At 39.7% G+C, this 15,247-nt stretch overlaps 1 protein-coding gene across 1 annotated transcript in view; it reads right to left on the bottom strand.

The window, feature by feature from the left end:
• ZMYND15 (zinc finger MYND-type containing 15) overlaps positions 1-15,247 on the bottom strand; it is a 35,304-nt gene that overhangs the window by 2,408 nt on the left and 17,649 nt on the right. The window contains exons 7-10 of the mRNA XM_033924817.1: positions 11,419-11,520; positions 8,927-9,056; positions 5,534-5,592; positions 3,334-3,494 (exon numbers count right to left, since the gene is read on the bottom strand). Of these exons, the coding sequence (XP_033780708.1) occupies positions 3,334-3,494; positions 5,534-5,592; positions 8,927-9,056; positions 11,419-11,520 (452 nt within the window). The remainder of the gene's footprint in view (positions 1-3,333; positions 3,495-5,533; positions 5,593-8,926; positions 9,057-11,418; positions 11,521-15,247) is intronic.

Raw genomic sequence — 15,247 nt, 5'->3', positions numbered from 1 at the left:
GAGGTAAAACTCTTCATAGTTTATAAATCTTTCCTTTTGGCCAAGTCTTAATCATAATATTGTCTTTTATAGTTAAAAAGACATATGATCAAGAAACTGTTTTATTTTACTTTTACGATTATGATAAACATACTGAGGGCCTCTAAATAGTACCTGGCAGGCCGCAAGTTTGAGACCAGTGATTTAGAATAAAAAAAGGAGATATGTAAAGAGCGTTGTGGATAATGTCCATTAAACAATAGGAAAAACACATGTAAGGAAAGGTACGGTACTTCAAAGTAATTATATGAGCCTTCTGGAAAATATTGTACGAACATTGATGGTACAGTGGAAGGTATGTTTTAGTAAAAAACTTGGTTAATCCTGCTTAGAAGATAAAGCAGAGAACCATTCTGCTTCAATAGATAAAAGAAAGAATGTCCATTGATAGTGCATAAGCACAGTAGTAAGCACTGCTTTTCGCCTTTTTTAACATAGTAAGGAAACTAGCTTAACAGGCTCTACATCCATGTTAGATTCCGCCAATTGTCTTTGCATGTTTGTATCCAGAGAACAGGAAAAAGACCACCTTACATCCTCTACACTCTTGGTGGATTCATGAAGTAGTATGGAAAGGCAGTTGCAACGTGGACTGATGCTGGTTAATCCTGGTATCTAACTTAACAGGTTCTACACTTATGTTAGATCGCCCCACTAGTCTTTGTGTGATTGACTCCAAACAGGAAAAAAGACCACCTTACAGACTCTACACTCATGGTGGATTCCTGTCATAGTAGCCCGCTGAAAATCATCAATGTCGATGCAGGTTGTTTTGGACCCATACTGACTCTCCCAAGATAAGCAGCTATGCCATCTGTGACAAAACATCAGTTTCTTTTCTTATGCGCGTTTGCACAGTGGAGTCCATTGGAAAATAAAGTTCAAAGATTGCTGGAAATTAAGAAACTTGAGATGGAATTTTGTGCCATGGCTATAGGCAAATTAAAATTTTTTATAAAAAGCTTTTGGTGCCCCTTATGAAAAACCTTTGATACCTTGATGTAGAGCCTCGATTTAAAGAAGAACATCAGTGTTTTATGATGATGTTTAGATGAACAACGTCAGTGCTCCGATGAAGAACGTCAATTTGATAAACTGACTCGAGAATGAACTTTGATGCATCAATGTGGAATTTCAATGAGAAGTACCTCGACATTTCGATGTAGAACTTTTTTATGTGCAGAAATAACGACGATGTTTCGACAATGCTCTGAAGATGAACATTAATGATGACTTGCACAAAGGCTGAGATGAAACCAATATCTTCGGTACTGCTCCAATGAAACACTCCCTCAAACAGCAACTGATACTCTGTCGAAAGTAGGTCATAGTCGCTGAAAACGATGCGAAGCAATGCACATAAAGTCATCAACCCTGGAAGGAATATCCTGCACAGGGTATCAAGTGGTAGAAGACCTAAAAGAGGATGCATGTCTAATAGGAGACACAAACTGCACAGAAGGGAGACACCAGTGTCAAAGTGGAGTTATTCCTAAATGATGTATTCTGGACAGTTACCATCGATGTAGATGCCAAAATAATGAAGAAAAACTGCTGTATTCAAGGAAATACTGCATAAAGGTTCGATGATCATCGATGTTACTATGTAAGAAGAACCTGGAGAAAGAATCAATGTTGAATATGCTAGTATGGATCGGTACCGATGGAGATCGATGTATGAAGAGGAGGCACTGCACTTCAAAACAATGATCTGTATCGATGTTCATCGATGAAGTGGAAGCACCATGATCATGTAGAATCATGTGGTATCGAAGGTGCCACAGGTGTCGAAGCTCGAGTGCCTGCAAAGGTGATGTACTTCAGAATGACCTGTATCACCCAGAAAGCCATGCATCAAATGGACTTGATGCTTAATTGACAGGGCACTGTCCACTGCGATGCATCTGCAGTGACATGGTTAAAACATCGGTATAAAAAGGCATACATCAAATAGACTCGATGCTTATAAGCCACCAATGCAAGCAGATGGAGGAATTGATGTCACTGCGCTGCATCTTTGTCAACGTGGTTGAAACATCGGTATAAAAAGGCATGCATCAAATAGACTCGATGCTAATAAGCCACCGATGCAAGCAGATGGAAGTATCAATGTCACTGCAATACATCTGCGTTGACATGGTTGAAACATCAGTACAGAAGGCATGCATCAAATAGACTCGATGCTAATATGCCACCAAAGAAGGTATGGATGTCTATCAGTACCGGCAAGTCCCAGTCACTGGAAATCCGACTACAGACCTATATGTTGAAATAAGAAAGAAACAAAAGAAAAAAACTTTGACATTAAACAATATATTTTCTCTTCTCCTAAACCACAGCCCCGAAGTCAGATATAGTCGAAGAGGGCAAGCCGGAGTAAAGTAGAAATAAGGCCACCAAAAAACTATCGATGATCACAGTTGGAAGTAAGGATTGAAAGTTGCGTGAGGGCCATTGAACTTCAAAAGAAGACATGCAAAAATATGTGGAAAAGTTAAGAGGTTGGTCGTGTAGTCAGGAAAGCAAAGATGCTAATGGAAGAAAAAAACAGCTGACAGTAAAATGGGAGACAAGACTTTTTTTGTAGACTGAATAGACAGAAACATTTGGTGACAGTTTCTGAAGAATCTTTTTTTTTTTTTTTATTAAGCTAAGAAATTATGTTCTCTCTCTGAGTCAGGCAAGGAGAGGGGAGAGCTATGACCTCTGAGGAGCCCAGTAAAAGAAAAAAACTGACAAACAAGGGGAGGAGCTTTGGAAGATGGGAGTCCCTACACATGCCCAGTAATCCAAACGCTTACTGTAGCTAGGGGAGAGCACTGACACACATGCTCAGTCAGAGGACTTCACCATCAAGTGTGGCTGCATATCCCCTGCTTGTCTCTGGAGAAAAATTCTAAATGGCACATCCAGTCTGCCCATCCACAACATCCACTATCTCCTCCTCTCCCTAAGAGATCCCATGTGCTTTCTTGAATTCAGACAGTCTTTTATCTCCACCACCTCTACTGGGAGACTATTCCACGCATCTATGAGTACCATCCTTTCTGTAAAAATGTATTTCCTTAGATTACTCTTGAGGTTATCACTTCGTAACTTCATTCTATGCCCTATTCTTGAGTTTTCCTTCATTTGAAAAAGACTTACCTAAAGACCATAAGGCCCTCCTGAAGTCTAATCATCCTCACTTTTTGCTCAGCAGAATTTATTTAAGGCAAATTCATGTAGAATGGCCTGGACTCATGAGAAGCATCTCATCCTCCTTCTCTCCCACCCTGTCCCTGGAGTACCTACCATGGCATACAGTTGTCAATCCCAATGATGCGCAATGGGGAGCGGAAGGGATTAATAATGGCTTTGCTCACACTGCCGCCTGTGGCCATACTGGCAATCTGTCCGTCAATGGCACAGCTATATTCACTGCACTCTGTAAAGTAAGCTGGCACCCGAAGAGACTATGGACAAGGAAGCATGAGATAGAGACAAAGCAAAGTAATAAGAGACATAGGTAAGAGAGAGAAACAGAAAGCAATCGTATAAGCAAACCAGCCAATATTGAGCCATGGCAGTCATCCATTCTGGCTGAATTATATTTGGATATTCAGTACCAATATCCAGATAGAGGGAAGCCTTGAATATATGGGTAGAGAATGACATGGGGAAAAAGTCTGTCCCCATCACTACCCCATCCCCAGACCACAGTCCCTGCCGTCCCCTTCACTGCCCCGTCCCTGCTGTACCCTTCACCGCCCTGTCCCCATCCCCGCAGCATCCACCCTTCCCTCGCCACCTCACTGCCCTTCAGAAGTTGCGTCAGAGGAGAAGCTTCCGCCCACACACACGCGACTGTAGGCAGGCAGGCTTCGCCGGCTTCAGTAAGTTTCTTTAGTAAAGCACCTCGGCATCCTTTTCTTCCCCCTCCCCCTCCTTTAATCTTGTCTGGGCCAATATAAGCAACGTTAAAGACACGGTTGCAACATCTCACCTCCTCAAACGCAACGTCTTGTTTCTGTTGGGTCAGGATATGGCAGAGGGAACGCCCCAGGCCTGCCAGAGGAGGTGTCTTTAGCGCTGCGAAGGTAAGGGGGAAGGAGGGAGGGAGGGAGATAGATTTGGCCGTAGGGAGGGAGGGGGCTGCACTTGATCGGTGACCGCACGCCTTCCCTCCCTAAACTGCGGGGACAAGGCCATTCACTGCTCCATGGGGTGGTGGATGGCCTTGTTCCCATGCTTGCAGTGAGCACTTTTTCCCCCCCCAACATTTCGGCGGGTACCCCGTGTCATTCTCTATATCTGGGTTGAGGGATGACTGCTGGCAGTATTCAGATACAGGCGATATTCAGCCTAGTATCCTTATAGATAAATTGGTTTAATTTAGGACAGCCTTTTTGATGTCCTTGTTTTACCTGGATAGTTATTTTTTTTAATTAACTGAATATCACTGCTAACCGGATAAATGACAGTGAGGGACATTTTCGATACAACGTCTAAATCAGAGTTTGGATATTACGGGAAAGACATCTACAAATTCAGTAGAGAAAATGTCTATTTTCAAAACTGCAAGATGTCTATTTTTTATTTTTTATGACCTATCTAGAAATTTTGGCCCTTAGTGCATTTATCTTTTTGGGCTGTTTTCAAATACAAAAACGTCCAAATGAAAAACGCACAAAAACAAGCCATTGGGACGTCCAAGCAGCCAGCATTTTTAGCAAACTAGCTATACAGACATCTGAGCAGATCAGAGGAGCACATTAAAAAGTCCCAGGTACATGTGACACTATAACTTGGGCTACCATACGTCCAGGAAAATCCTGACATGCCTTTTTATTATAGGACTGTCCGGGCGCCCGGAGGGTTTTCCAAAACCTGGCAGTATGTCCAGGTTTTGGAAATCCTGAGGCTGCATCTGGAAGCCTTTGTGCATGCACGACCCTCACCAAGATGACATCATACGCATGTAACATCGTTGCGTCAACATCCACGCGTGCGCGAAGGCTTCCAAATGCGGCCTTCGAGCTCGGGAGGTTTGTGCGGGGCGGGGCCAGGTGTCCTCTTTTTTTTACTGAAAACTTCACTTTTTCCCTGTTTTTAGGGAAAAAGTTAAGTTTACAGTAAAATGTGGAGGGTTACAACCCCCCAAACCCCCCCACAACGCCGGCGCGATCTCTATTTAGTAAACTGGGGGGGGGGCTCCCCAACAAAAACCCCCGTCGGAGCCCCTAAAAACTGTCATTTTCTTCGGCGCGCGCCTCCGTCTTGCGCTCAGTTGTCGGCGCGCGCCTTTGTCTTTCGCGGGGTTGTCTATGAACCAACCAAAATGTCCTATCATCTCACAAGGCAATATGGGTCTCTGCCCTGCAGGAACTCTGCGGCATACACCTTTCCCTTTTTTGCTTGCTTTCCGTGGGCTGTAATGCTTGAATTGACTTCCCACCCCTTAAACACCAGACTAAAGGAAGGAGTGGAATAAGTTTATGTAGCAATGCCATACCTGCAACCGCGGGAGGGAGCTCAGCCAGCTATCCTTCAGGCCAAAGCCAGCATTAAAACCTGTGATAAACAGCAGAGAGGAATCACATGTTACTGCCCCTCTTCTTAACCATTCTCATATCTCTGGCTGCTTTGGGCTGCTAGATGAATTCAGCTGTGTTTACTGGATGTGCAAAAGTCATTTTTTTTACAAACAAAAACAGAGAACTGCACTTTGCCATACAAAAAGGTTTGGAAACCATTAGCAGATTTTTGTAATGATTAATAACATTTTCCCATAATAAGAGATTTGTTAAGTGGGGATGTGGGTGGGTATTATTTTATTTACCTCACAATATGTGTGAATTAATTAATGCATTTTGAAGTATTAGGTTAGATTTTCTGAAATAGGAAGGGAGGGCTTGGGGGGGGGCTTTTTTATTTTATTTATATTTGTCATACATATTAAATGATTTACATATTATCTAAAACATAAAAATATGAATATAAATATGATATATTGTACTTAAAGTATTCATGAAGGAAAATCAAGTGTGTGTTTATAAGATTATATGTATTTTTCTGATACACTTGTTGTAATATGAAAAAATGAATAAAGAAATTAAAAAAAAAAAATTTGGGGACCATTGACAAATTATTGCAATGATTAGACATCATTTTCTACTGAAAGTACATTTATATTTAGGGGGAGGGGGGATGGTATAAAGTTCTATTAAAGATTTAATTAATAGATAAGATTATAATATTTATATGCTATTTTTGATGAAATTATTTGTGGGAAGGATGGCTGGGGAGGGTATAAATTTATGCATTTAAGATGATATAAGAAAGAAATTCAAGCGTTGTATACAAATTTTACCCGATGTAATATTGTGTACTTGATGTAAGTTGGAAAAATGAATAAAGAATTGGAAAGAAAAAAAAAAAAGCTTTCAGTACAGCTCTGTGACGGAGCTTATTGGATTCTTCTTTTTTTAAAAATTCTTTATTCATTTTCAATATTTTCAATAAGTGCAATACAAATTAAATACATTTTATATTTAAGACATCACTTAATACTCTTTCAAGAAACAAATCAATCTATATCCCTCCCCCCACCTATCCCTATTATAAATTTTTAATTATTTTTTTTTTTTTTTTTGGAGATAGGGACTTTGGACCATCTTTTATTCTTCTGTCCCCATATCTTAGCCTTTTGGAACTCAATCTGGGATCAAATAAATTGTTTATTGGAAAACCATGTAGCGTTATCTTATGATACTGTGATATTTGGAATGTGTATGAGAAAAAAGAGTCAGATATCATCGAGTAATAATAAACTTTTTTTTTTTTTTAAAGTTCTTTATTCATTTTAAATTTCTTACATCAAGTGATAAATATATAATGCATATAATTTTCAATATACACTTGAATATCCAACAATATATATTTTAATACAAACATATATAAAGACCCCTTTTGCAATAAATTATAAATCATCTGTTCTTATAATATTGTATCCACCCTAACCCCTATTATATGTTCTATCCTTGTGCTATGATATCTGATCTTTAGAAAAAAGAGCCAATGGTCCCCAGATTTTATTAAATTTTTTAATATAACCATGTTGTAACGCTATTGCTTTTTCCATCTTATATATATGGCAAATAGAATTCCACCAAAAAGTGAAATTTAATTTTGTATGATCTTTCCAGTTTTGAGTAATTTGTTGTATGGCGATCCCTGTTAATATCAATAAAAGTTTATTATTGTTTGCTGATATTGGACTCTGTGTTCTCATTGCTGTTCCAAATAAAATTGTGTCATATGTAAGTCCAACATGATTTTCTAATAATATATTAATTTGTGGCCAAATTGTTTTCCAAAAGGCATTTATACAGGGACAAAAATAGATTAAATGATCTAATGTCCCAATTTCTACCTTACAATGCCAGCATCTATTAGATTTAGAACTATCTATTTTTTGTAACCGAGTAGGGGTCCATAAAACTCTATGTAATAAAAACAACCATGTTTGACTCATAGATGCTGACATTGTAGTATGTATTCTCCAGTAATAATAAACTTTTAATGATCATGACTGGAGTTGCCATCCAACATATTACTAATAACTGGAAAGATCATACTAGGTTGAACTTTAATTTTTGGTGGAATTCATTATGTCACATATATATAGAATGGAACGATCAATAGCGATACAAAATGGAAATTATAATAATTTTATTAAAATTTGGGAGCCATTAACGTCTTTTTGTCATGATTAAATGCCATTTTTCTATTAGTCATACAACAAATAGTAATGGGAGGGGGGAGGGATACAAATATAGGTTTCTTATTATGAATGAAGAGATTTGAGGGAGGGTGGGGAGAGGGTTACATTTGTATGTTTAGATTATAATGATAAGATATGCAAGTGCTCTGATTAATTGTGTTTATTATGATACGTTGTACACTTGATGAAAGTTTTAAAAATGAATAAAGAATTTATAAATTTTAAATTTAATAATCAAATCTTCAAAAAGCTCATTATGATATACATTTCATATCCATAAGAGAAAATAAGCACTAATAAATAAACCAATACATTAATTTTACAAGAATTCAGAGAATCATTTAAAAATAAATCCACCCTCCCTCCCTCCCCCTGGATGCGCACATAATATATCAATAATAATCAAATGTACAATAGATCAACAAAAGACGTCAATGGACCCCATATTAGCTTGAAAATTTTTATATCCCCTAACGATTCTGCAATCATTTTTTCTTATCTGTATATCAAGCATAAATTTGCCCACTAGAATGTAAAGTTAAGACGGTCCCAATTTTTCCAGTTACGCATGATCAACTGGTGATTTTCTCTCCACCAAAATTGAACTTTTTTTATACCGTTGTAAACCAAATGGTTCACTAGAATGTGGTTTTAATACCTTTAAGGATCACTTCTTCTCTTCTTCTTTTCTTTTTCTTCTTTTGGCACACCAAAGGGGGGAGGGTGTTGTATAATATGTTATAATATGTTCTATAATCCTATATAATAAAAAGCTAGCCGCGCATGCGCACTCATACTGCATGCTTCCAAGATCTCTGATCTGTGAGATGTAGTTCCGTGGTCGCAGGAGTGCGCATGCGCGGGTCCCCAGCACTTACCTAGAAAGGAATGGCTGCCAGCCATTGGACTCCAGCGAGGTCTTGCAATATGAGTACATACAGTATTTTGTATTGAAGTTTTTGGCTTGTGAAATGAATCGTCTGAGTTTCCATTATTTCTTATGGGGAAATTTGCTTTGATATATGAGTGTTTTGGATTACAAGCATGGTTTCGGAACAAATTATGCTCACAAGCCAAGGTTTTACTATACATAGGTTTGATCTCAATATAATCTGCACTTACCAATAACCAGGTCAGGCTTGGGGCCCTGCAGCATGTGATAGGCTCTAGCGTATACTTTGACCTGGATGCTTTTCTTGTCGCTTTTCTCTTTCATGGTGAAGCTAGGCTTGGCCCTGATCACCTGCGAATTCTGGGAGAAATTCCAAGAAGAATATTAGAATATGGTTTAGTGTAGGAAATATCTGGGTAATTAGCTTGTATGGATAATGGTAAGCTTAGTAATCTATTTAGATTGGTATAATGTTGTTTTAACCATTTTCTTTCTATTTCTTATTCAATTATATTTTTAACCTTTTGTAAACTGCACAGAACTTCACAATACTGTGGTATATAAGTTGTTGTTATTATTACACTTCCCCCTCCCCATTCACGGTTCCTGCACTCGCGGTTTCATATAATCGCAATTTTTTCTGGGGAGGGGGAAAACAGTCTTAATGTAAAAAAAAATAAAGATGATTTTATATATTATTGAATTGGGAGGGAGGGAGGGATGGGGGATTATTATATTCAATAAGAATGATATAAATTTAGATTTCTTATATAATATTTTATCATTATAGAATACTAATTTTCTAATGAAATGTTACATTTGATGCTAATATGTGAGTTAATCAAGTGTGTATCTTTATATGAGCTTATTTGATACACGTGTTGTAACATACAAAAATGAATAAAGAATTTAAAATGCAAAAAAATCCATCTTTTTTTCCTCCCTGCCGCCTTCCCGGCTTTACCTGGTGGTCGAGGGCTTTCGGGGCAGGAGCGATCTTCCTACGCTCCTGCCCCGTGCAGATCGCCATGAGGAAATGGCTGCTGGGAGTTCCCATAGTCTCTCGAGACTACGTCGAGAACTCCCTACAGCCATTTCCTGATGGCGATCTGCACGGGGCAGGCGCGTAGGAAGATCGTTCCTGCCCCGAAAGCCCACTAGACCACCAGGTAAGGCCGGGAAGGCGGCAGGGAGGTGGGGGTGGGTCAGAGCCGGATAATCACGGTTTTTCGGCATTCGCGGTCCGGCTCTGCCCATATCCCTGCGAATGACGAGGGAGAAGTGTAATATGGAGGAGATGTTGTATTGGTAAGATCCTGTATCGGTAAGTTAATGTTTGTCAGTGCGTTTGATTGTTTGTAGCATTATTTGTCATTTGGTTTTAACGCACGCTCTTTTTATATTTTGTTCTTATATTATGTAGAACCGCTTTGAATTTTGATAAGGCAGTATATCAAATTTTTAAATAAACCTGATGGATCTTGGCCAGAGTTCCAAACTCATAACATCACCACCCCATGCTATGAGGTCTTGTCCTGTAAGTAATGCCATACTTTTGAGTACTATCATGCTCCCCTATGGATTGTCCCATCATATCATGATCTAAAGTGCACTGTCATGCTCTACATTACCCCGTTATGTTTCATTATGTATGCAATCTTGTAACCCATTCTGAGCTATAAATCCAAATATATAAATAAGATTTGCTATAGCTAAAGAATTAGAGAATGATGGCAAATTAAATGATATTAGTTCATCTCCTTTGATCCATCCAATCAGAGAAAGATAGAGCTGGAAGGAACCTCGGGAGGTCATCTAGATCAGTGTTCTTCAACTGCCGGTCCGTGGACCGGTGCCAGTCCGCAGAAATTTTCTGCCGGTTCACAGGGCCAGCACATCCATTGGGCCCAAGACAGCGTTCTTCAGCTGCCGGTCCACTGTGCGATCAACGCAGCATCTTCAGGCCGGCTCCCTGAGTGCTGCAGAGCACAAAGCCATGGGAAAAGGTTCCTAAGTGCGGCCTGCACCTGAACTGGAAGCCTTCTCTCTGACGTCGCAACAGGAAAAAGTGAAGTTTACAGTAAAATGTGGAGGGTTGCAACCCCCAAACCCCCCACAACGCCGGCGCAATCTCTATTAAGTAAACTGGGGGGGGCTCCCCAACAAAACCCACCGTCGGAGCCCCTAAAAACTGTAATTTTCTTTGGTGCGCGCTTCCGTCTTGCGCTCAGTTGTCGGCGCGCGCCTTTGTCTTTCGCGGGGTTGTCTATGAACCAATCCTTTCTGTAAGGAAGGCTTTTTTAAGCCAAAACACGGACCATTTGGGGTCCATCATAGAAAGGATTTATGGACTCTCTGTGAAGCTTGCCTTATGTTTTAATCATTTATTTGTATATGCTTTTATTATTTATGTGTTTGCAATAAATTGATTGTTTCTGCGTCTTATGTGTGGTGTCCCCCCACTTTTTTTGCTTTGTAAACCCTTAATACTTATCATTTTAAAGCACTACTGGACGTATGCGGTGTTGATGCTGGTACAGTATGCCCTTTTCCCAGACAGCGAAGTGCATGGCTGAGGCTAAGGGAGAGAAAGTGACTTGCCCCAAATCACAGGAAGCGTCAGTGGCAGAAGCAGGATATGAACCCTTTCTCCCTAGTTCTCAGCCCATGGCTCTAACCATTAGGTCAGTTTCTCTCCGTCACACGTCACCTGGCCCTTCACCTTTCTCTGCAGGACGAAATGTTGCTCATCTTCTGTCTGCTGCAGCTCGTTGCCAATAAAATGGAGTTCAAAGGTCACATGGGGTAAGAGAACAGCAAGCTCCTGCGGGAGAAGTCAGATCACGGGATGAGTCAGCATCACACTCGGGCTGCCAAGTCGCTCCGTTTCAGGAGGGAGACGTGTTGGCCAGTTCTGTTTTAAAACTTACATCCTCAAGTCCTCTGGTATTTGTAGTCCCTGATTCAACCCATTGAAATTAGTGCTGCAGGTTCCATAATGCAATCCTGATGAAGTTGACAGAACTGACCTATATCTTCCTCCTGGAACTCGGTAGCTCTAACCCCTGGCATTTATAGTTATACAGACATAAGAACTGCCATACTGGGATAATCTGAAAGCCCATCAAGCCTGTTTCCAACCGTCCCAAGAACCTGACAGAAACCCAAATAATAGCAACATTCCAGAGCTGAGATTGTGATGTCATAATGCCTCATTCCACCAATGCCTAAGAGCCAGCCTCATCAGTGATGTCACAATGGCTTGATTGTCCTATACTTGGCTCACATAAGAACATAAGAATTGCCATACTGAGATAGACCGAAGGTCCATCAAGCTCAGTATCCTGTTTCCAACAGTGGCCAACCCAGGTCCCAAGTACCTAGCTGGATCCCAAGTAGCAAAACAGATTCTATGCTGCTTATCCTAGGAATAAGCAGTGGATTTTCCCCAAAACATCTCAATAATGGCCTATGGACTTCTCTTTTAGGAATTTATCCAAACCTTTTTTAAATCCTGCTAAGCTAACTGATTTCACCACATTTGACTTGCTCTAAATTTTGTCTCTCAAAGGCTCCTTCTCAAGGTGATGGGCTCCATGTCTCTCTCTTTGCCAGCGTCTTGCAGAGCTACAAAGAGACCCAGTTCCAGGAGTGAAATTGTTTTGCCTACTCTTGATTTTGAACTTGCATCCCGATGCATTAGTCTCTGAACCTACTCCTTGGTGCTCTTTTACTAAGCTGTGCTAAAAAGTGGCCAGTGCCATCAATAGTGTAGTTTTTTCCCGTTCATTGAGGCCACTTTTAGCACAGGTGTAAAATGGCTGCATTTCCATTTTTTTCTATTAATGGCCATATGCTAATTTCCCCATTAGCACGTGGCCATTAGCATAGGAGTATTTATTGACTCCTATTTTCTAGGCAATAAGGACTCTCGCGCTAACCACATGCTAAATGCACAATATAGCTGCACTAATCGATTAACGCTGGACATGCATACTTTCTTTTCCCAAATACGACCCCGGTGCTAAAAAAATGTGGTAAGAGCAGTTAGCTTAGCAGGGTTTATAAAAGGTTTGGATAATTTCCTAAAAGAAAAGTCCATAAGCCATTATTAAGATGGCTTGGGTGGACAGTATAAAGAAAACAGAATATTGATGGATACATGGAAAACCTTACGATATGTCAGAAATTTAACATCTATTCCAATCTATAAATCGACAAATCAAACTATATGGCTAAACTATTTAAGATTCAAATTGGCGGATTTAAGGTCACCTGGAAGCATTGGATGATAGCAGGTATACATATTTTAGATAGTGTTATTTCAAATGGTAAACTGCTTGATTTTTCACAGTTGCAACATAAATATGGTCTTAATAAATCACAGAGTTTTAGATGGTTGCAACTGAAGCAGGCCATTCAGGTAGGGTTCCCTGAATAGAAAAATCTTAATACGCAATATAGTTTGGAATTTTTATGCTTTCAGGTGGACTTTCTGGGACACCAGGCCGCACAGTGGTATAAACTGATAAACGGATTTATAAATAAAAAGCCTCAAACTGGTCTTAGGGATATTTGGAGCATTGAGATTAAGCATCAAATTTCTGTGTCTCAATGGCCACAAATTTGGTCTTGGAGGATGAGATGTACAGTGTCCGCATCTATGAGACAAACTTGTTTTTTTCTTCTACTTAGAGCATTTTGGACCCCAGTTAGATTACAAAAATTAAATAGCTCTAAGTCTAATAGATGCTGGCATTGTCATCTTGAAGCAGGGACTCTAGATCACTTATTATTCTATTGTTCATTTATCTTGGCCTTTTGGAAATCAATATGGGGCCAAATAAATTGTTTATTGGAAAATCCTGTGGCATTATCGTATGATACAGTTCTATTTGGTATGTCAATGAGAGCAAAGAGCCAAATTTCATCTAAAAATAACAGGCTTCTATTGATCATGACTGGGGTCGCCATACAACATATCACAAGTAATTGAAAGAATTGGAGTAGACTCAATTACAGTTTTTGGTGGAATTTGTTATGTCACATTTATAAAATGGAAAGAACAATAGCCATACAAAAAGGGAATTATAAGAAATTTAAAGAGATCTGGGGGCCATTGACAAATTATTGTAATGAATAGATACCATTTTTCCATTATAAGTACAGTGCAAATAAGAACATAAGAAGTTGCCACCACTGGGTCAGACCAGAGGTCCATCGCACCCAGCGGTCCGCTCCCACGGCGGCCCATCAGGTCTGTGACCTGTGAAGTGGTTCCTGACCATTTCTGAAACCTACCTCTACATCTATCTGTAACCCTCAATCCCCTCATCCTTTAGGAACCTATCTAAACCTTCCTTGAAACCCTATAGTGTGCTCTGGCCTATCACAACCTCTGGAAGCGCGTTCCATGTGTCCACCACCCTCTGGGTAAAAAAGAACTTCCTCGCATTTGTTCTAAACCTGTCCCCTCTCAATTTCTCCGAGTGACCCCTTGTACTTGAGGTTCCCCACAGTCTGAAGAATCTGTCCCTGTCTACCTTCTCTATGCCCCTCAGGATTTTGAAAGTTTCTATCATGTCTCCTCTAAGTCTCTGCTTTTCCAGGGAGAACAGCCCCAGCATTTTCAACCTGTCAGCGTATGAAAAGTTTTCCATACCATTTACCAGTTTAGTTGCTCTCATCTGGACCCCCTCAAGTACTGCCATGTCCTTCTTAAGGTATGGCGACCATTACTGAACACATAGTATCATAGGACACATAGATTCATAGGATAGAGCCACAGGATTTTCTAACAAACAATTTATTTGGCCCCAAATCGATCTCCAAAAAGCCAAAATGAATGGACAGTAGAATAATAAATGATCTAAAGTCCCTGCTTCGAGATGACAATGCCAACATTTATTAGACTTAGAGCTATCTAACTTTTGTAAACGAAAAGGGGTCCAGAAAGCTCGGTATAATAGAAAAAGCCACGTTTGTCTCATAGATGCCGACATTGTACAACTCAATGAGGAAAAAAAGTCAAATTTCTGCAAATAATAATAAATTATTACTTATTATGACTGAAGTTGCCATTCAGCAGATTACGTATAATTGGAAAAACTGGAATAGATTAAATTACAGTTTTTGGTGGAATTCACTGTGTCATATGTATAAGATGGAAAGAATGTTAGCGTTGCAGAAAGGAAATTTTAATAAATTTCAGGAGGTTTGGAGACCATTAATAGAATATTGTAATAAATGAATAATCATTTTGCCCAAGCTGATATAATTGTATAGGGAAGGGGGGTGGGAGGAAGTTTAATTATAAATTGATGGGTTGGATTATTATTATTATTATTATTATTATTATTATTAGGTTCTTATATCCCGCCATACCCAGAGAGTTCTAGGCGGTTTACATTCGTTACATTAGGATCCGGTCTGAACCCGGATTTACAAAATTTTATCGGAATTGCAGGTAGCGCGGAAGGGGGCATAGGTTTATCGTAGTTGGGTTAGAGGATAAAATGGAGGGAGTGGGAAACCAGAAGAGGGGGGGGAGA

This window comes from Geotrypetes seraphini, chromosome 16, assembly GCF_902459505.1.
Source record: "Geotrypetes seraphini chromosome 16, aGeoSer1.1, whole genome shotgun sequence".
In the NCBI taxonomy this organism is placed as follows: domain Eukaryota; kingdom Metazoa; phylum Chordata; class Amphibia; order Gymnophiona; family Dermophiidae; genus Geotrypetes; species Geotrypetes seraphini.
Note: the sequence above shows the minus strand (reverse complement) of the source record. Positions and strands in the feature narration are given on the sequence as shown.